This window comes from Varanus komodoensis, unplaced genomic scaffold (assembly GCF_004798865.1).
Source record: "Varanus komodoensis strain SLA01 unplaced genomic scaffold, ASM479886v1 scaffold1, whole genome shotgun sequence".
NCBI lineage: Eukaryota > Metazoa > Chordata > Lepidosauria > Squamata > Varanidae > Varanus > Varanus komodoensis.
Window position 1 is genome coordinate 94788616 of NW_025335268.1, and position 22648 is coordinate 94811263.

The 22648-nt window shown below is 44.2% G+C and overlaps 1 protein-coding gene across 3 annotated transcripts; it reads left to right on the top strand.

Annotated features, from left to right (window-relative positions):
• The first annotated feature begins 4701 nt into the window (after positions 1–4701).
• Positions 4702–20250, top strand: MORN4 (MORN repeat containing 4). 3 transcript variants are annotated; one of them, XR_006415367.1, is made up of 6 exons: positions 4702–4804; positions 15293–15390; positions 16294–16408; positions 17589–17698; positions 17997–18220; positions 19690–20250. XR_006415367.1 is itself a non-coding variant. In XM_044436619.1 (5 exons), exons 2-5 carry the CDS (start codon positions 15324–15326, stop codon positions 18143–18145), a joined length of 441 nt encoding a protein of 146 aa, XP_044292554.1. In that variant the 5' UTR covers positions 4702–4804; positions 15293–15323; the 3' UTR covers positions 18146–20250. The 3 variants fall into 3 exon arrangements, 2 of the variants coding, with proteins under 2 accessions (XP_044292554.1, XP_044292563.1); XM_044436619.1 differs by having other exon boundaries at positions 17997–20250; XM_044436628.1 differs by lacking the exon at positions 4702–4804 and adding an exon at positions 4856–4873 and having other exon boundaries at positions 17997–20250.
• Positions 20251–22648: the final 2398 nt, after the last annotated feature.

Genomic DNA, 22648 nt, shown 5'->3' on the forward strand with positions numbered 1-22648 from the left:
CAAGTGCAAAAGCATTCAAGTGTATACAGCTGAGAAAATCTTCGCCTCATTACAAAGCATTTTTTGTCTTTTCGGAAAACTGGCGGGTTGCACAATAAGGGGCATTCTTGGGGCGTGTCTCCTACATTTTCATAGTTTTGTTTCTGGGACTTTCCACCCATTCCATTTGTTTTCATTGGAGGTATATGCACTAGACTGTCGTACTCCAGCCAGCCTTCTTGATTTTTCCTTTCCTGACCTACTTGAACGTAAGAACAGCTCTGCTGTTCCCAGCGCTCATCCAGTCCAGCTTTCAGTTCACAGTGGCCACATTCATTCTGGGATCCAGTGACCAACCAGCTGCCCAAGGGATCCCATGAGCAGGACATGTGACAGGACCTTCCATGTTCCCCAAAAACTGGTGTACACAGGCATATTACGATCAATACTGAGAGGCAGCACAGAGCCATGAGACTAATCATGTTACTGCAATCCTCTGCCCCACGGCTTCCTAATTAATTCTAAAATGAAAGACTGGCAGGCTGCATCAATCTAACGTACAGGGACAGTTGACATTCAGAAAAGTCGGGTAAGAATGCCTGTCGGTGCCTGGTGTACTCCATTCGAAACCCCTTCTGCGGGGAGACCGAAAGGGAAACCGCAAACTAGGAAAGGGACAACTCCCCATGCCGATTTTCCCTGTAAATAGTCTACTACGATATGCTGAAAGCAAAGTCAAAACAGTTTCCCACATTAGAGTGTATGCCCATCAACTGAAATAGCCTTGGTACCCTCCCTTCCTCGAATACCCCTTTACCCTTTTACAAAGACCTTGTGTTGATTCTTTCACCTGCAGCACTGAGGTAACAGCCCGGAACTTCATAAACACAAACGATCTTAACAGTATTTGCTGACAAAACACAAGTTAAAGGCTCTCAGTAGATATTTGGCAAACCAGAACATGAACCTATCAGATAGTTTTAGATTTAATTCTACTCTGCAATTTTTGTAAAAGGATTCTTCCATATCATCATGGAATGTCTGTAAAAAACAGGATCTTTTACTGTTTGGCTGCTTTCATAAAGCAACATGATCTCCTGACTTTTATACAGCTGACAGTAATTTAGTTCTAATGCTTATGACCATGTAGTGGTGGAGTGTATGCCATCTCTCTCTCCTTGTCTGTGTGAGCAACTAAAACCAAGTAATAGTATGTCAAAGGAGAAAGTGTAAAATTACCACTTTGCATCAAATGGGCCTTGCGTTAGAGGCAGTGTTAGGGGGTTGGAATTCCAAATCTTTCATTGGGAGTCCCAAATCTCTGGGAGGTCATCTGCCATACCACCATGCTATCCACAGACACTTGCTGCAATAAAGGTGTAGGGCCCTTTATCTCTGGTGCATTTGATCGCACTGGCTTTTTGTTTACTGGCTGGCTTTTTGCTTACCTGTGCTTTACCTCCTGCTTCCTGCCTCCACTACATCTTTCTGCCTCAGGTTTTTTCTGAAATCAAGTGCCCTCCTCTCCGCTATCCACATATTCCTTTTCTACAAATAGGAAGGTCTTTAGGAAACAGAAGCCCTTTAAAACGCACTTTAGCACACATGTCAATTAGCATATATAAATTTGTGCATTTTATTAGCATATACAAATTTGTACATTTTTTCCTGTCCTGTGGCCTGTGCCCAGATTTTTTCAGCAGCCAGCAGCACCTCTGGTTTGCATTCTAATTCTCTAAAGACTTCAAAGTATCTATTTAGCACATTTAAATCTCACCTTCCTTCAACAAGAAATTGAATGCAGCATTCACCAAATTCCCAAATAGTCTCCCAGCCACATACAGACCAGACTCAAACCAGTTTAGCTTCAACAAGTCACCTGTGTCATGTATTCTGAAGCATATCCCAGGATATACCCAAGAATGGTGATGAAATAGATTTGCTTTCCTTGTTTAGTTGTAGAATGGGAAAAAGAAGCTCTTCTCCAAATGAGATTTAGCTATGTGCAAGCTTGAGCACCTCACAGAATTCTTCATCAATTACATATATCCTGTTACAAACCATTTATCTTCCAGTAGATATCCTAGGGCAGAGAGGACCTATATGGCAACCACTGTGTACGTGATCAGATAATAGAAGAGAAAATGCTTCTTTTTTCTTGGAACTCACTGCCAGCACAAAGCAAAATATGAACAGACAATATTTGCATCGACAGTAAGTTAAAGTACATGAGCAAAAATTGCTATAGGGGTTCTTTTGTTCATTCTTACACTACGGACTGTTCCTTGTTTGATAGCTGGGCAGTTTGGCTACTTGTACTGGTAATTTTAGGTCAAAAGCAAGCAGGAGGTGAGGTTAGGACTTTGATCTCCCACTATGATATTTGCCTAGCCTCTGCAATAAGATACCTTAAGTTTTCCAGTGGTAATGGATCTTAGGCTCCTCCAGTAGCAGCAAACCTTTAAAGTTTCCTTTAGTTTATCTAGGCAATGGGTTGTGACCCTAAGTTGAAACATGTCACACCAGCACATTTTTTTTGTTCTTGCTTTGTTTTTGGAAGAAGAAAAAGGCTAACATATACAAGTTGTCAGCAAATTTGGAAAACTCAACAATGGCCACAGGATTGGAAAAGGTCAGTTTACATTCCGATACCAAAGAAGGGCAATGCCAAAGAATGTTCAAACTACCGCACCATTGCACTCATTTCACATGCTAGCAAAGTGATGCTCAAAATCCTACAAGCTAGGCACCAGCAGTATGTGGACCGAGAACTACCAGAAGTACAGGTAGGGTTTCGAAGAGGGAGAGGAACTAGAGATCAAATTGCCAACATACGCTGGATCATAGAGAAAGCTAGGGAGTTCCAGAAAAACATCTATTTCTGCTTCATTGACTATGCTAAAGCCTTAGATTGTGTGGATCACAATAAATTGTGGCAAGTTCTTAAAGAGATGGGAGTATCTGGCCATCTTATTTGTCTCTTGAGAAACCTATACGCGGGTCAAGAAGCAACAGTGAGAATTGCACACGGAACCAGATTGGTTCAAAATTGAGAAAGGAGTTCAGTAAGGCTGTATACTGTCGCCCTACCTATTTAACTTATATGCACAGCACATCATGAGAAAGGTGGGCCTAGATGAATCACCATTTGAAATTAAGATTGCTGGGAGAAGTATCAACAACCTCAGATATGCAGATAATACCACTCTCATGGCAGAAAGTGAAGAGGAACTAAAAAGCCTCTTGATGAGGGTGAAAGAGGAGAGCACAAAAGTTGGCTTGAAACTCAACATTAAGAAAACTAAGATCATGTCATCCAGTCCTCCCACTTCCTGGCAAACAGATGGGGAAGAAAAGGAGATAGTGACAGATTTTATTTTTCTGGGCTCCAAGATCACCGCAGATGGGGACTGCAGCCAAGAAATTAAAAGACACTTGCTCCTGGGGAGGAAAGCTATGGCAAATCTAGACAGCATACTCAAAAGCAGAGACATCACCCTGCCAACAAAAGCGCTTATAGTCAAGGCAATGGTTTTCCCAGTTGCAATGTATGGCTGTGCAAGCTGGACCATAAGGAAGGCTGAGCGCCAAAGGATTGAGGCCTTTGAATTGTGGTGCTGGAGAAGACTCCTGCAAGTCCCTTGGACCGCAAGGCGATCAAACCGGTCAGTCCTAGAGGAGATCAACCCTGACTGCTCTTTAGAAGGCCAGATACTGAAGATGAAACTCAAATACTCTGGCCACCTAATGAGAAGGAAGGACTCCCTGGAGAAGAGCTAATGCTGGGAACAATAGATGGCAAAAGAAGAAGGGGACGACAGAGGATGAGGTGGCTAGATGGAGTCACTGAAGCAGTTGGTGTGAGCTTGAGTGGATTCTGGGGGATGGTGGAGGACAGGAAGGCCTGGAGGAATGTTGTCCATGGGGTTGCGATGGGTCGGACATGACTTCGCGACTAACAACAACAACATATACAGCGAGCATGCTATTGAATAATGTATAACAGAGTTGAACTGGGACATTACATAATACGTAATATACTATTAACTATAGTCCTTGTCTCTTTATTTTATTTTGTTAGATAATATTAAACTAACTATTCTGTAGAATTGCATCAACCTTGAATAAGCCTGAGGGGAAATGCTAGTTTGCTTCAGCGGCATGAGTTGTGATTTATTGCCACTTTGCTCCCATTTCAACGGATTGGATACCTGAACAACATAACTATCAAATGGAGTTTTTCTGACAAAATCCAGGTAGGTGAAATTGTGAAACAACTAACCAACATTTTAAATTACACACTTCAATCTTGATTACAATAAAGAATCCTTTACAGTTTTGATGCTTTCCTAATGTCCAAATCTTTTTTCTTTTCTTTTTCCCCAGGTACAAACTGACTGCTTTTTTGCGTATTTCCCTATTTTACCTTGAATTACGTATCTTGAGGGCTGCTACAAGCACCTGCCCTTAGAGGTAAGAAGTTCAAAAGGGCCTCAAGATGGCAGCCTTTCGGATCTGGGGAATGAGTTGTCGTTTTGCCCATCATAAATATGGCCGCATGGCGACAGAATCCCTTCCCAAGGAAGGGAGGGGGAGGAGCAGAGCGAGAAGGCTGGGCAATGGAGAGCCGCGTTACTACTGGTTGCCACGGTAACAGCCAACGACATGAGTAGATGGTTTCTAGTGGGCGGTTGCCCCGGGTGGTGGGTGTGGGAGAAGCCTGGTGTAGCTGACGGAGTGAGGGAGCGGAGGGAGGCGGTGGCCGATGGGGGGAGAGCAGAGGGGTGTGGGGCTGGTGACAGCTGCTGAGAAGCTCGGAGCCCAGGTGAGGAGCGCGCTCACGGTGGGTGCCGCGAAGAGCTGGAGGAAAGAGCGCGTGGCGAGGATGCCCGGGGTGGGTACTGCCTCGGGCCGCCTGGGGCGCAGGAGGGGGCATCGGGGACTTTGGAGGCAGAGTAGGGTAGTCCCGGGAGTGGCTGCGCGAAGGAGAGTGGCCGCGGCGGCGGGGCGCAGCGGTGCGGTGCGGGCAGTAGTAGTAACCGCGATCTGCCAGGTGGGCGTGGTTTCGGGCTGCATGGCCTGACTTCAAGATGCTTGTAAGGACGTGGATTCGGTTGTGAAGCCAGGGATACGGGAGCTTTCGCAGTGTGGAGCGCAGGATTGGAGTGCTGGTGAGGAATGCGGTTTGCGGGTAACTGATGACTCGCGGGGTTGTGTGAAAGGCGCGGTGTGGCTTGAAGATACGACCCCACAGACATGCGGGGGGGGGGCACTCTTTGTAGCTGCCTTTCGGAGGATTGAATCATGCCTCTCTTCGCCTTGCATTTTAAGGGACCTGATGGCTATTATGCCAAATTCTGATGATTGCAGAGTGGGTGGGGATGCCTTTATAGCTTGAGGAACTGCGATATATGCATGGTCTGCTGCTGTTGCTTGCTACGGAGCAGCTGTGGTTGCTTTGATCCATTAATCTACTGTAACTGTTTCCAAGGAAGCAGTGGTCCCTTGGTGGGTAAGCAAGGCTGATTTCCTCCTGTGTAAGCCATTAGCCAGCATTAACAACAAGATCGTCACTTCTGCATGGGTTTAGACGATGAGACAGAATAAATTTGTACTTTACAATAATGACTTTTACCTTAATATGATTCTGTTGTCTTGAGAATCTTGTCTATTTGTTGTAAAGCAAGTGGAGATTCCAATTTGGCACTTTATGTACTTCGTATTTCTATTATTTTATAAAGTTCATTACTTTTTCTGTCCCATGGATAATTTCTATTTATGTAGCTATGAGTCTGAGACTAGCTTCAAAATCTGGGTTCATGGCTGGGTCACCTGATACTACTTTTCTCCTCTGTTCTACTAAGGCAGCAATTCAAAAGAGAAATGCTTCATTTTTTAACATTATTTTCATATGCAGTTATTTACTGTAGGTTTTGAAAGTAGATTAGCTATGCTTTCCAGAACTTTGCACTAACAAACCAAAGAAAGGTTTAAATATGAATCAGGAATGTCATTATGAAAGTGGGAAAAATGTGTCACCATTCATGTTTCAGTATACATGTGATTATTCCTCCGGAAGCCCTACATCTCTGGCCAGCACTGATTTTTACATGCAGTTTGGCGTGCATCTTGGTTTGATTCAGTGAAGACTTAAAGCAGAACTATATAGCTGTCAAAGTTGGACATACTGTGCCTAATCTGAGTAAAGCCATGGTCCCTGCCACCCCTTGGCAGAGCCCCTGCCATAATGCATTCCTTCAGCAAAGCTATACAGTAGACAGAATCAGACACCATGACCCGGTTTGGACAAAACACAATGGTGGTTGCTACTACCAGGTTACATATGCAATCTACACTTGGGTTGTTGTGCCATGTGAATGCAGCATGTGAGGGTTAACCACCTTGGGTCTTGCAAGAGTTATTTAAACCTCTCCTGATTCATGCTCAATGCATTCACACAGCCAGGGCTGCATAATCAAAATGGTGGGTTCATGTAACACAGCCTCACCATGGCTTACATAACACATTGTGGGCTGTTGTGCCCTGAGAACCATCCTGTCTGAATGAAGCCTCAACTGCATGCATCCTTAGGAACAGTCCCTGCCATGCTGCATGTCTATAAGTCACTGAGGGTGGGCGGGGGGGGGTCTGTTTACTCTATTCCCCTGAGTACAGTTTGCCCCACAGAAAGGTGGTAGGTGAAGCTACATTGTTCTCTCCCTCAGACTATCCTGGCCTTCCAAACTGTATTGACTGCGTTGCAGTGGTTAGGAAAGTCTGGCACCTAGTGACTGAAGACAGTACTGCACACATTAAACGCATGGGTACATTTAAACTGTAGGTTTGCTTAGTGAGCATGCCAAGTTTCAGGTGACTAGTTTTCATGGTTTTATGACACAGACATGCATACATCCTCTGTTACAGGTCAAGTATGCATACACATCTTTGAATCCATATGTATACATCCTTGCTTTGGAAATATAGCCCTCAAAAGCAGTGAATGACAGCAAGGACCCTCCTATGACATTCCCTTCCCACTGCCCTAGCAACTGATACTTAGTGATACCCTGCTTCTGAACCTGGAGGCTCTCTTTAGTTATCATGGCCAATGATCATTAATAAACCTGATAAACCAGTGCCCATCAATATATGATGTGGCAAAGAAATTCTGTGTTGCTTTTTTGTGTTTTCTTTGTCTTTGTCCAGCATCTTCTAGTGGAACTCAAGTTTGTTACGTAACTTGGATACTAAGATAACGGAAGAAACATTGTCAGCTTTCTGCACTAAATTCACATCATTTTCAAATTGCTATCATGTGTATTTGTATCTCTTCATGACTGTACACAAAATGAAAGAAAGACGGTAATTAGTTTACCACTCCACCAGTGCTGTGCACTGGGGAGACCCCAGTATGTATCCTGGTTACTGATCTGTTACTACTGAGGTAAGATAAGTCAGGCAGTGTTGTTGTTATGTGATGAGGATGTGGTCCACTTTATTGTATAGCAGTGGTAAGAACAGATGGGATTAGGTGGGCTGGGAAAATGAGATCCATTCTGGAGCATGAAGGTACTGGGTAGAGACCTGACTGATCTATGTGCCAGTCACTGGCTAAGTCACTGCCCTGTCTCAGGTTTAATTGTTATTTAATTAAGCTCCTTTCTTCCTGGGAGCTTGTGACCAGAGATCAAACTTCAGACCTCTTGTACACTTAGCCTTCTGTAAGACACAAGACCATGCTGGGCCATGTGACTGATATCCCTGGGTACAATGCACTGAGCAAATGGGGCACAGAGGGATGGTATGTCATGGACTAAGCAGCTCGAGGACTACAAATGCTCCATGATGAACTTTTTTCCCTTCTCCTCTGGCTTTATGTGTAGGGGGGAGTGAGAACCCCGAGTTCTAGCCTTTTGGTATCTCCTTTTTCAGCCAGAGTTATAGGTGTTGGCTTCCAAAGGAGAGCATTGCCTTCAAAAGCCACACTTGGATTGTTCAAGAAGAGACATACATTTCTCATTGCCTTCCTCTTTTCCACATAGCTGCCAGGCAGCTCATGCATTGCCTACTATCAGTAACTTCCTTATCCAAGAGACTTCCTTCCCTTTTGCTTGTACTAGTAAGATGCACAGTTCACTCACACAGCTATTGTGTCCATTGTTCTGAGCACTGTCTATGTAGAATACTTGGTCCTACAGCAGGACTCACACCCTTCTCTTGTCTTTCTATCTCTGGGGCTGCAGAGTAGGCCAGTCATTGTGTTTGGAATGGCAATTATTTTTAAGTTGGCCTGGATTTTCCTTGACAAAAGAACAGTTTGTATGCTTCAACTGATTTTGTCAGTACTATGGAGTATTGTCCTGCTGTGACTGGTCGAGGATCAGACCTGGAGAAGTCTGTGGGGTAAACATATATCAAAGACAGAGGTTAGAAGCACAGGCAAACAGATCGGTGCAAGCCCAACTCAAGGAGCAGGGTCTTTGCAGGAGTTCAGGGGCCAGCAGCACAAGGAATCAGTTAAAAGAAATAAACAAAGGAAAGCTTGAAACACAACTCAGCAAGGATGCTTAGGTGTTTTTCTAGCACCTAGTGCCTGCGACAGAAGGCCTTTAAACCTGAGCCTTCAGAGTCCAATCCAGAACACAGTTTCAGGCAACTAATGCCACCTGAGGAAAATCCATTCAGTTCAGAGATGATCTGAAAGCAAAAAGGGCATGTATGAGAAGTCAAAAGAAGGCCAGGCTACAAAGGAAGAGTATGGCAAGTAGCATGGAATTGCAGAGATGGCACCAGGAAAGCTAAAGCTAGGAATGAACTAAGGTTAACAAGGGATGCTAAAAGCAACCAAAAAACCTTCCTCAGCTGTGGCCATTGTAAAAGACAGAGGAAAGAAATGGTAGTTCAGCTAATCAATGTAGATGGCAAAATGATAACATGACAGGGAAAAGGCAGAAGTGCTCAATTCTTGCTTTAGCTCCATCTCCCAAAAGAGAATCTATGACCTTCCTAACAAAGGGGAAGTACAGGCTGAACGAGCAAGATGGCAGCTTGAGATTGGTAGGCAAATGGTTGAAGATCATCTAAGTAGTTTTAATGAGTTCAGATCTCCAGGGCCTAATGCACTCCATCCCGGAGTTATAAAGGAGCTGGCAGAAGAACTCCCAAACAGCTGTCTATTTGAGAAATCATGGAGGATAAGGGAAGTACCAGTTGACTGGAGAAGGCCTAATGTCGTCCCCATCTTTAAGAAGGGAAAAAGAAGAAACCTGGGAACTACACATCAGTCTGACATCAATAGCTGGGAAAATTGTGGAGCATATTATATAACAACCAGTTTGCAAGGACTTTGAAAACAATGCAGTGATTACTAGAAAGCAACAGGGATTTGTCAGGAAGAAATCCTGCTAAACTAATCTGATTTCATTTTTTGATTGGGTAACCTCCCTAACGAACTTTGGGAATGCTGTGGACATAATATATCTTGACTTTAGAGAATCTTTTGACAGAGTGCCTCATGATATCCTGACTAGCAAACTCACTAAAAATGGGCTAGATGGAACAAATATCAGGTTACACAGTTAACCACGGTTGGTTACAGAATCCGTCACTAAGAGTGCTCATCAGTGGCACCTTCTCAAACTGGGGAGAGGTAACAAGTGGGGTACTGCAAGGTTCACTCCTGAGCCCCGTGCTCTTCAACATTTTTATTAATGATTTGGATGAGGAACTGCAGGGAATGTAATTGGGTAAGATACCTAATACCCTGGAAGACAGAAACAAGTTTCAAGGTGAACTTGATAGGTTGGAGCAGTAGGCAGAAGGCAACAGACTGAAACTAAGTAGAGACAAATGCCCAGTTCTGCACCTAAGAAAAAGAAACCAGTATTGTTACAAGATGGAGGATACTTGGCTCAACAATACTATGATTCCAATTCCAGGAAGGATCTTGGAATTGTTTTTGATTACAAGCTGAATATGAGTCAGCAATGTAATGTGACTACAAAAAAGGCAAATGTTGTTTTGGGCTGCATTTACAGAAATACCACTTCCAAATCATGTGATGAACTAGTTCCCCTATTCAGCATTGTTTAGCTCTCATCTGGAGTGCTGTGCCCAGGTCTTGGCACCACAGGTTAAGAAAGATGCAGACAAACTGGAAAGAGTCCAGAGGAGGGCAATAAGGGACTGGGAAAAAAGATCCAGGGACTGGAGAAAAAGCCCTATGAGGACAGTTTGAAAGAATTGCACTTGGTTAGCAGTGAGAAAAAAGACTGGGCGGGGTGAGATATGGTAGGACTCTTCAAGTACTTGAAAGGCTGTCATACAGAGAAAGGCCAGATCTCTTCTTGATCATTCTAGAGCAAGGGTGGCGAATCTTTTAGAGACCAAGTGCCCAAACTGCAACCCAAAACCCACTTATTTATCGCAAAGTGCCAACACTGCAATAAAACCTGAAAACTGAGGTTTTAGTTTAGAAAAAACAACTCACAGCCAGTCCAATGCAGTGCACTGTCCGACCATGGGAAAGCTCGGATGAGTTGCAGCTAATGAGTCGCGGCTCGTGATGTCATCACCTGGCACCACTACTCCTTTCCGAGCATGCACATGGCCCCTGTGTGCGCTGTTATCCGATGCTCAGCTGCTGGAGCAATGCTGGGGCGACTTGGCTCATGTGCCAACAGAGAGGGCTCAGTGTGCCCGCTGTGGCACGTGTGCCATAGGTTCGCCACCACTGTCCTAGAGTGTCAGACATGGAATAATGGGCTCATGTTTTGTCTGAATGTCAAGAAGAACTACCTGACTCTTAGAGCAGTAGGAGAATTGAACCAATTACCTAGGGAGGCCTTGTGCTTTCCTGCACAAGAGACATTCAAGCTGCAGCCAGACAACCTACTGTAAGGAATTATTTCAACTGGAGTCCTGCACTTAGCAGCGGGTTGGACCTGATAGCCTTCTTGGCCCCTTCCAACTCACTTATTCTATGATTCTAGGACCTTCCAAGTATATTTACAAGGAGTCCCTGTTCCTCAGGCAAGCACTTCTGCATCTTGAAGCTGATTAAGTCCTGAACTTTTGATAAGAATATAAGTAGGATTAAACCGAGGGTCCATCTAATTCAGCATTCTGTTCACACAGTAGCTAACCAGCTGTCCACAGGATCACACAAGCAGGACATCCTGAGCAAGTTTCTCAGCAACTGGTGAACATAAGCATACTGCCTCTTCTACTGGAGGTCAACATATCCCCATCAGGGCTAGTATCCATTTCTCCGTAAATTTGCCCAATTCCCCTTTAAAGCCATCCAAACTGGTGGCCAGATAAGAACATGATGCCTGCACACCCTGGACCTCAGTGGCCTAAGCTAAGAAGCTTTCTCTCTTGAGGGCTCAGAATCCCCTGATCCACCTCAAGGTCCCAAAACAAAGGCAGTTCTTCTATGATGGCTGAGTCAGGGAACTCCCAGTCATCCTCAAAAAGGAGCCCTGCACAGGGGACATGAGAAGAAAACAGCATGCTATCTGAGAGGTGCTCTGGAGTTTATTAGATGAATGGAAGCTTTTAAAAAGCCTCATTGCAGTATGAGGGCATGCTTTTCAACAGGATTCACAGCGCGCTTTCCCAAATAGAGCCATTTGCTCCAATGGAGAACTTTTTCTAAACTAATTACAGGTGAGGGAGTGTGTATTTAGGGTTTAAATTTAACTGAATCTGCTGTTTTTATTGTGTGTTGCTGATTTTCAGTGCTTACATGTTTTGATTTTTATGTGTTTGAAAAAATGCTTGCTCGCTCTCTCTCCCCACACACACGCGCGCACACACACACACCAATTTGGAAAATTAATTCAAAAGACAGGATAGAATTAGTTTTTAATAATAATAGCCCTGTTTGCATGTAACAACTTGTATTGAAAACCAGAGGGATGTCATACACACAGGGAAGAGGAATAGATGTGCTACCTGCAGCATGTCTACCTCTTCCACTTTTACTCAGCTATCCATGACTGGCCCCTTCATAGCTTGTAGAGTATAATGACCAAACCCAGAGCAATGGTTTGTTTAGGGATTAAAAAAACTCCAGTGATAAATGCTACTGCAAACTATGGGTTAAGCAGTGGTTGTCTATCCCCCAAACAATCTGTCAGCCTGCATTTGGATATCACACCCTTCAACCTACAAGGGAACCGATTGTGAGTTGTAGAGTAAAGGCAGAATGGGTGCAGGAGAACATTGTTCCACTTTCTACTTGGTTGCCTGGAGTGTATAGGATTATGACTATATTATGTTATTGCCCAGGCTCAACCCATGAAAGTTTGCTCCCTGAGGCAAAGGACAGGCCCTACCCAGTCAGCAACAGAACCTGACTACACTGATAGCTGAATCCTCAACACTGGGGATGAGTCAGTGTCCTCAACCCACCTGAAGTCATCCAGTTATCACAGTAAATAGAGGGCAGCCCATATGACACACACAGCTCTGCCCTCCAGTGTCTCACCATTGCTCTTTACTCGCTGAATTATAGTCCAACAACAACTGGAAAGCAACATGTTACCCACTGATGTAATATAGAATCTGCTGCCTCATAATGCCGTTGTGGTGACTTACACTGGTCTGTTTTAATAAAGAATTAAATATAAATAATATTTTGTTTGGGGTCTGCCATGCATGACAGTACAACCCTCACATTAAAATGTGTTATATTAATGGTTTGAGGGGCAAAAAGTCACAGTGCCCCCCTTCTTGATTGACTTCTATAGAATATAAAATAACAAAATGTGGCTGTGCTGTATTTCTGCAGTATTCATACTTGGAACACGGAAGACATGATCAAGATGCTACTCTTTGGCCAGCTGTTGGCAGCATACCACCACTGCCCGGGGCGTGTGTACCCTGCACATCCACCACTGCAGAAAATGCAATTTTTGTCCTGTGTGGTTTTATAAGGCAAAATCAGCAGCATGTTGAAAGACAATGGGCATAGAGGGGCCATGAACTTAGACTCTAACTCCCATTAACTCCAGCCAGCGTGACCAGTGGTCAGGGATAATAGGAATCCTAATCCTATATCTGGAGGACCATAGATACCCCACTCCTGATGTAGGTTCTGCTGATTGGATTCAATCCAGCTGGTTGGGAGATACTTATATAAAGATACAAGCCATCCATCTGCACTGTGGGTTCTACAGGTAGTTCAAAGAGAACTGATCATTTGGCAGCTTTATTAGTCTGCTGTTGGATAATAGTGCAAAGGAGAACAGGCTTCAGTGCTGGGATCTGTTCCATGTAAGGGTGGCCAAGGTTGTGTCCAGGCAGGCTTCAGACATGAATATTTCATGGAGACAGAGCCCTCTACTAAAGCATCACTTGAGTCTAGGCTGGCAAGATAAAACCAACATGCCGAAGTAACCTGAGCTGTAAAGTTTCAATTTCAGTTTACAAGGAACAAATACGCTTGTCTGGTGGAAGCAGGAAATTGCTCTCTTACTGGTGTGGTGAAATAGGACAAAATTCCTCAGAACACCTAAATAACAGGTCAAGCCCTGAGAGGTCTCGAGGTGAGCTGTTGAGGCTGAGCATGTGTATCCATAGCCGCAGAAGGATTATATCATATGGGAGAAAGTGTTGTACAGCTTATTTTGGGGGCTTTGCTCCTATATATCAGGTGTGTGGCACACTAATTACAGCAGCTTTCCCATCTGACGTCCCCCAGCTGCACTGGATTGCAGTTCTCATATTTTTAGCCAGCATGGCTCATGCTGTTTGAGACTGATGGGTATTGAATTCCAGTACTTGAACTAGAGTGTGCCAGACTAGACTAGGACTGTGCCTAGTTCAAACCCAGGAACAGCCATGTAGCACACTGAGCAACTCTCTGCTCTTCATGGCCTCTCAGCTTAACCTACCTGACATGAAGATAAAAGGGGACAACCGTTTGTGCTGCTCTGAGCTCCTTGGAGGAAGGGCAAGATAAAAAGTTAAGTAAAATCTTTTCTTATTAGACTGGGGGCAAGAGGAGACCTTTTACTGCTCAGAGACAACTACCTGGCAGTTGTCCCACATTGATGGCTCAGAGCTCATTCTGCTGGGCATTGATTCTGTCATAGTCCACTACTGTCCTGTTAATGCCTAAATTACTGTCCCCTGTCATAAGGCAGATGGGTGCATAACCTATGCCCCTCAGTTGTGCTCGGACTGTGCTGGTTATGTTGGATTTGCTCACACTTACTGTAGCAGAAAGCCATAAAATATGATGGTGTTTTGGTTCCAACCGCAGGAATTCAGTTCTCAAGCTCAGAGAGGTTCTGCAATCCCTTGCTAAGGCATCCAGCAACTCTGGCACACTAACAGGATTAATAAAATTAGTTCATGATGGCACAGCTAACTAACTATGTACATAGAAGACCGTTAGAAGAATTTAATGACAAATGGAAATTTTATCATGATTAATGGAAGTTCAGGAAAAGAAAAAGGGAAACAGTAGAATTTGAACTGATTAGAAAATCTGTTGATGTATAAAATAATGATTTTTTGGGTAAACTCTCCAAGAGCATAGGAAGATAGGAAGAGAGCCAGTTTTGAGGGCTGCAATACATAGGCTGTATATATTTAAAATTCCCTTGGCAACTTTGTTAATTTTGTTACTTTAGTCTGTTCTGTTTATATTGTTTTTTTCTATTCTACATTTTCTTTTATCTATTTGTATATGTTAAGAAAATAAAAATAAGAATTAATTCTTAAGGCCATTGGATTCATCAGTGATGAAAGGAGCCCATTAAACTGGGGTTTAGCTCAGTTTTCTCTGTATATTTCATTGGATGTGTTAAAGCTAAGTAGGCAGCCCCAACCCCTTAGTATTCTGATTACTACAGATTTAGTCATTTTCAGATTGTATCAATAGAATGTGCAGTGATGTTGCACATTCTGTAACCCTGAACTATGAGCAGATTGCAGTTCCAGATGACATGTAACATATCAAGCTCAGAGGTGGTGTTAGGGCACTTTAGTTTCTTGCGAGTGTTATTCATGGTGCATTGAGCCAAATCTGATAAAGATGGATTTCCTACCTTCAGTGATGCTATTTGGTAATTTTAGATTCTGGATATCATGGCCTTATTGGGGGTGGGATTTAGCTGGTAGTTCTTCTACCTGCTTTGAAGCATGGTCATACTACATTGTGAGTCTCTAGAAATCTGCCCCATAATCTTTCCCTAACAGTTCTGCTACCTGCCTTCCCTGCCTTTCCCTAATCTGTCAAATGCTCCTTCCCATACCTGTCTTATACTGCTCACTCATGTTCCTGCACCCTCCTTTGCAGCTGCTGCCCTGTCTTCCTGAAAGTTGACACCATGACCCTGACCAAGGGCTCCTTCACTTACTCCAGTGGGGAGGAATATCGTGGGGAGTGGAAGGAAGGTAAGTGAGGCTGAAGTAGTTGAGGTCAGCCTTTCTTCAAGCTTGCTGTAGTGGCCATTCCTCTCTTGCCAGAGTGCACAGAATTGTTTTTGCATCTGAAGCACTTTTTGGGGTGAGATCCTTCATAGCTGAGGAATGAAAATATTCCCCTCCCCATTTAGCAGTGAAAATGCTTGCACAGACTTTGAGGAGTTTGAAAATACTTAAGTGTGCCCTCCGCATCACAGTGTGTTTTGCCTTCCCTACACAATCCTGTTCTGCGTCACATGTCAGCCAAATCTAGGTAACAACTTTGTCCTTGTTTCGTATCATAACAAGAGGAGGGCTTGTCACCAGCACCACTAACTCTGTAAGCAGGGTTACTTTTGAAAAGGCTCTTCTTGCCCAGACAGATGGTACTTTCTGCCCTGATTCCCCAAGTGGTTCCATCCGGAGGTAGAGAAAACAAAGACTATGTTCCAAATTGCTGTCTCCCACTGGCAGTTGTTGGCTGGGTGGGGTGTTGGGCAGCTAAACCTCTTCTTTAGGGATCTGCATGTGATACATACATTTCAGGGTGTTTTCATTAGCTGCACAATCAATTCTAGTAATTTGGTAGTATTCCTCAAGGCCCACAAAGCCCATGCTATGCCTGCTTTGTGAGCTGTGTGTGACTGTTTAGGGAAGCACAACAAGCTTTGTTGAGGAACAGTTGGTGGTAGAAGGAACAAGCAACGGCAGGGTCCTGTCTGTTCTCTGCTCTCCACATCAAACTAGCCAGCTTGGTCTCTACTGCAGCCACTCCACTCCATTTCTTTTTGCAGCTTCTTTGAAGTTGCAAGTGTTGATCTGAGGTTTTCTGGGCACAATGGTTTCCTTTTATCACAAGTGACAAAAGTGATAGTACTCGTTCTCTCTGACCAGGGCGCCGACATGGTGTTGGGCAGTTGACATTTGCTGACGGCAGCATTTACCTGGGGCACTTTGAGAATGGTCTCTTCAATGGCTGTGGGGTTCTCACTTTTGCTGATGGCTCCAGGTGAGTGCAGGCCTTGGACACACTGACAGTGATTAAGCCTAGTATAGAGTGTTTGTGGATGACCAAAACAGTCCTAGGAAATAAGAGAAGCTGGCACTCTGTGCTGACTGTGTAACCAGATTTGGAGAATGTGTATACTTTGCTACCCCTTGCATGAAGATCATTTTTAATGTTCTGAAACTCACAGCCATAAGCAAACAGTTCTTGATATTTATTGCTATACTGCTGCTTGTCACAGGTCCTCTTTAGCCACTAGGGTTACTGCAGAATCCTTCAAATGATGCCCCTGTGGCTCTTGATCTTCAGTACAGTATGGTGCATTCATTCTAATGTTCTCAAAAGCCTTTCAGCTTTGAGGTCTCCAGCATTTGGGGCCTGTGAAAAAGTATTATGGATGATGACGCAAAATGGTGGCTATGGAGTGATGCCATGCGATAAGTGTAGCCAGTCACAAAACGCCCATTTCACAGAAAGGCAAGCTGGTAAGGCTAAAAGAAAGAACATTCTCCAAGAACCACCTATCTAAGGCATAGGTGGCCTCTGAGCGGGAAACACAAAACTGTAGCACACGCTTGCTCTCTTGTTCTCTCTCTTAGATAATCAGTTATACACACATTCTCTCTCTCTCCCTCCCCTACTTTTGTGCACAAGCACCCCCCCACACACACACAGACATACATCTAATACACTCACACAAAAACATCGCCTACCCATCCACCTTCTGCCCTCTCAATGACTCTCCACTGCCTCCCGCCCTGTTGCTCCCTGATTTTCATCTCACTTCTCCCCATTGTCCCACATCCTTTCTCCCTATCACCACCACTGTACCTGACTAACCATCAGTGGAAAAGGTTTCTTCCCCCGCCTCCAGGGCAGCTGGATGCACAATAAAGCATAGCATGGACTCTGTCTTCTGCAATTCCGCAATATATATTTTAGGGAACTTGAAGAGAGGGGCAGTTAGAGCCCTGGGCAGCACTGTTCCTCATCGCACATGTAGCTTCCAGGAGGGGGATTTTTAAAAGAATCGATTTAAAGAAAGGGGCATAGGAGTCATGGAAGAGCTCTGTGAGTGCATTAGTACCAGGGCACCCCATTAGGAAAGGCCGCCTTACGAAAGCTTGCTGCAGATCATTAGCAGCAGTCTCCTATCCTGACCCAAGTCTATTGATCGATGCAGGTATGAAGGGGAGTTTGTGCAAGGCAAGTTCAATGGTGTTGGAGTCTTCACGCGCTATGACAACATGATCTTTGAGGGAGAATTCAAGGGTGGACGTGTTGATGGCTTTGGTGAGTGCCAGAAGTTACTTGTTGGTATAGTCAAGCAGAAATACTCATCATCTAGGACTAAAAGTATTTTGAGGACACTGCTCAGTGTAGAATGGGCACAAGTGAGGGGGTGGGCACCATCCTCCAAGCACTTCTGTGGCCCCCAGTGCCCATCTTGACTCAGGCTCCTGCCCTCTTAGTTCTACACATTGCTCTTTGCGAGGACCTCTGCAACTCTGCTCCCCCCCCACCACCACTGTGCTGCACACCCACAGCCCTATAGTTATGCTGAACAAGGATCTTCTGTTTTCTCCCACAGGGCTTCTCACTTTTCCTGATGGCTCCCATGGGATCCCCCGTAATGAAGGCTTTTTTGAAAACAACAAACTCTTGAGACGGGAGAAGTGCCAGGCAGTCGTCCAGCGTGCACAGAGTGCCTCCAAGTTGGCACATGGCCTTACAGCATGATGGGTGTAAGCTTTAAAGCACCCTCCCTACCCCAGGACTCTCCCATGAGCTACAGCCTAACATGCAGATTGGCAGGTGGGTAGAATGCAAGAGTCACAGAGACAAACGCCATCTCTAGGAGGCTGATGATCCCAACTCAACCCTGATTAGTCCGGCAGCCTGTCTGGGTCATTTCCCTAAATAGCTTAACCCCCAAAGTATGACCTGGTGCCAAACCTCAGTTGTAGAGCCACTGTCTCCTGCCAAACAGTGTCTTTCCCTTCTGAGACCATGGCATTCCCTTTATCAGGACTCACGTTCTCCATAGGACAGTCAGGTAGTGCTGCAGCCCCACATCTTTGATGGGCACAGTGGGAGGCACCTGAACTCTCTCCTCATACACACACGGTGGGGCAGGGGACACAAGGAGTAATTCAGTGCACATTGTGATAATCCACAAGGATGTTCTTGCACTGTTCTTCACCTTGAGGCAAATGCAGCCAGGCAGTGGCAAATTCAAACTGGCTGGACCTCAATGGTCAGAGGAAGAGTTGGAATGTGTATTTAATGCAGCAGTTTGCCTCTGTGTATTCCTAAACTTCTAGTTAAGCAGAAAGTAGGTCTCAAGTTTTGGAATTCAATTCCCAGTAGTCCGTGCTGGCAAGGGCTTCTTGGAGTTGAATTCCCAAACATACATACATACATACATACATAAATACATACATACATTTATTTATGACCTTTGTATGCCGTCGTTTGCGACAGCCTCATCTGGATATCTGCTTTCTGTCCAGCCCAGATCTAGTTGTCTCCTGCCTTCTCAAGACTTCTTTTCTTTACCTCCCCATGTCCTCCCAAAAATTGTATGCAAAAATGATGTCCAGAACAGAACTTTAGACCTTCTGAATGTGCCTTTTACTAGCTTTGCAGATCAGCACAAGGAAGGAGGTCTTTATTATCTTTTATGCTCCACAGTTCATTTGGGACTTCTTTCCATTTTTGTTTTAGCTTTCTTGTACTTCTTCCTGGCTGCTTTAACTGTTAGTATTGGGGTTGCGTCTTGGGGGAAAGGCAACATTTCTCGGCTGTCCTCCTTTACATAGGGTTGACACACAGGGCCTGGGAAGAAGAGATCCACATAGTACACATATCCTGTACTTCAAAAACAAAATTCTGCATCAAGGGAAACTGAATTCAGCAACCTATATAAATTATGCAAACTATACTTGTTTATTTTGTATAATTTCTGCTTTTGCTACCCATGGAGAAAGGCAGAGAGCTTTACAAAACACCTAAAGCCTTAGTGTTTGATCAGTGGAAGTTTAGTGCAGCCACCAGCTCCTTCCTCTGGTTCCTAAGACTTTAGCAATCATTGCATAAATGCTTTTTAGCATTTTTGTGATCTTAATGGCAAGATGTTTGCTTTAAAATAGAACTAATAATTTAAAAATGTACATCGCAGGATAGTGATGTTCAACACTGCATAATCAGCCACAGAATAATAGCATGCACACAGCCCTGTACATGTAAAAAAAAATCATAACCCTTCTCATTTTATCCACTAGGTCCAAAGAGATGGCTGCTCCCAGATATAGTAATGCTGTGTCTCCCTTTAGAAACATTTTTATGGATACATTATGAATCGATACTGGAACCTAGCACAACAGCTTACAGTAATTTATAGTATGATGATTACAGGTCATCCCTGATACAATAGCGCAAGCTAAGCAGAAGGAAGAAGCAGCTTCTGGCAGGCTCCTTTCTAGAGATGCAGGCTGAATGGAAATGCTGGGACAGTAAAAGAGAAAATTAATTGTTGTTGTGGGATAGCAAAGATAAAGTGGGGTGGGGACTGAGTTGGGATCAAGTGTTCATTGAAGAGCTAACATTGTTTCTGCCCAATCACTTTGTGTTTCTGTGCACTGAAACATGGGATTGTTTTTGGACTGGGGTGGAGGTGTTCTTAGCAAAGTATTGACCCGCATGGTGTGTGTCCCTAAGTGCCATGCTGGAACCTGTGTAACCAGCCCACTTCCACATTGAATGTCTGCATGTCAATGCCACCCGTGTGCCTTTGTGTCTCTGCCCGTGTAAGGGCTTGGCCAAATAAAGACGTGCTGAATCTCTGCTTCCATTTCTTCTTTTCTTCCACTGAAGGATGCAACAGAGCATTAAGGGGAGGGTGTGCTGAGCCTGAAGGTAAAGCAGAACAGATTGTCTGCAGAGCCCATACAATATTGCAAAAAAAAAAAAAAGCTTCTATTTTAAAAAGTGTTTTTCCATGGCATGTGTATGATATGTATATTTAACATGAGATAAATATAGAATGCTTCCTCTGTACCCAATAAATGTGCCCAGGTTATTCATATGAATCTGCCTTTACTGTACCAGACAGTTGGTCAAGTTGCTCTACTCTGGTGTTTCAGGCTCTCAGATAGTTTTCTCCTATCACCTACTAGCTTATCCTTTTAAGTAAAGATGCCAGGAATTGAACCAGTACTCTGGTTGCCTGCAAAAAACCTAACAATATATGTTTTGTCCCTGATATGGTTCCTCCTCTTTGTGCATATGAAACATCATGAAAAAGGCACACGTGCTCACCCCATGCCGCCACATTTACCATTTTATAGCACTTGCTTGAATGCCACAAACATTGTCTCCGTAATCAAACGGGCTTAGAAGGATGCTGGCTGTGAGTTACTGCTTCTAGGATAGCTTGACCCAGTGCTGTCCCGCAGCATTGGGGTGCAGCTGCTATGGATGGCATGGCTATACTGGCAGCTGTAATCCACCACATTTGGAGGGCACCAGGTTTAGGGAAGGTTGGCATGGATAACTGTTTAACCATCTGCCATTTGCATCAAGGCAGCTTTATCTCTGGTCTACCTTTGTCTCACCTTGATCCAGAACTCTGCTGCCAAAATAATTAACCCCATTTATTGACCTGATTATGCAATGTGCTTTCTTAAATCCCTACTCTGGGTTGTCATTGTCTTTGTTTTTGGTTTATAGTCAAGCATCATACACACTCCTCCTCATCACCTTCACAGCTTCTATGGCCTGGCATCCACCTCTATTTCACTATCTTTAACCCACATCATCTCTGCCTGTGTTCCTCCTGCTGCATCAGCCTCAATGATCAAAGGTCGCCTGCTCCCTCGGGCCTCTCCAGCTGTCCTCCTTTACTGTACGGTGTGCTTCCCACCTGCCTCTCCTTGCCAAGGGCATGGTGCTACCCTCACCTTCTATGCTTCACATCCTCCGCAAACTCCACCTTTGCTGCAAAGGTCTTGACCCAGCCCTTTAGTTCCCATACTCTAACCTTGGGGCAGGGAACTATTATTATATTTGGGTAAAGTCAGGTATAATATCTGATTTCTGTAACACGCTCTACGTGGGGCTGCCCTTGAAGACAGTCTGGATACTTCAGATGGTGCAAAATAGAGCAGCCAGGTTGCTGATGGGGACTGGGCGTTATTCTCATACAACCCCAGTCCTCTACCAGCATCATTGGCTTCCCATTGAAGTTCGGGCTCAATTCAAGGTGTTGGTAATCACTTATAAAGCCCTTAACGGCTTGGGACCCCGATACCTAAAGGAACACCTGCGGCCATATTTGTCCTCCCGCCCCTTGAGATCGGCAGCAGAGGCTCTCCTCCAGGAACCTCCTGTAACAGATATCAGGAAGCAAAGTATCCGGAGGAGGGCTTTCTCTGTGGTGGCACCCCATCTGTGGAATGCGCTCCCCAGAAATGTCCGCCTGGTACCGTCGTTATTTGTTTTTTGGTGCCAGACCCTTTTATTCAAACAGTATTTTAATAATGTTTAATATTTATAGATTTTAATTGTGCAGCCAGTGTGTTTCCAGGTTTTAATTGTAATTGTAATTGTTTTATTTATTCCTGTGAGCCATCCCGAGGCTATGTAGCAAGGGGACAGCATATAAAAACTTTCAATGAATAAATAATAAATGTCTCCAGATTTTTTGGACTAAGAGTCCCATAAGACCAGACAGTATGGCCAGTGGTCAGGAATTATGGGTATTCTAGTCCAAACCACCTGAAAGATAATCAGGTTGCCTGTCCTCGACCACTTATAATAAACCTAAGTACATGTAATTGAAACAAATCATATTATTCCACTGCCCTATGAGAAAATTGTAAGCTCCTCGAGGCAGGGGCCTGCTCTTTCACATTTTGTAAAAGCATCATATATACTGATGGAACGACATCAGGAATGAGAAATGTGTGACCTCCAGACATTAGGCTGCAATTCTCATCACCTTTTGCCTTGGGCTAGGGCTGATGGGAGTTGTAGTCCAACACCACCTGGAAAGCCACACATTCTCTATTCCTGATGTATACAAATGAGCATTTACTTTTATTTATTTCATTTTTGTACTATGTAATAGTCTGAAAGCTAACAACAACTGAAGGCAGCTTGGTTAAGCACTAGTGCCCTAGTGTCATTGACCATCAGCTACAAACAGTGGTACTGGGTCTGTATGTGTGGATTAATATCCTT

What these genes read in the sequence shown, in the direction of transcription:
- MORN4 (XM_044436619.1), top strand. Translation starts at nt 15,324, where the DNA reads ATGACCCTGACCAAGGGCTCCTTCACTTACTCCAGTGGGGAGGAATAT. An exon ending in TCGTGGGGAGTGGAAGGAAG is followed by an intron (nt 15,391 to 16,293) that starts GTAAGTGAGGCT and finishes CTCTCTGACCAG; the next exon opens with GGCGCCGACATGGTGTTGGG. An exon ending in ACTTTTGCTGATGGCTCCAG is followed by an intron (nt 16,409 to 17,588) that starts GTGAGTGCAGGC and finishes TGATCGATGCAG; the next exon opens with GTATGAAGGGGAGTTTGTGC.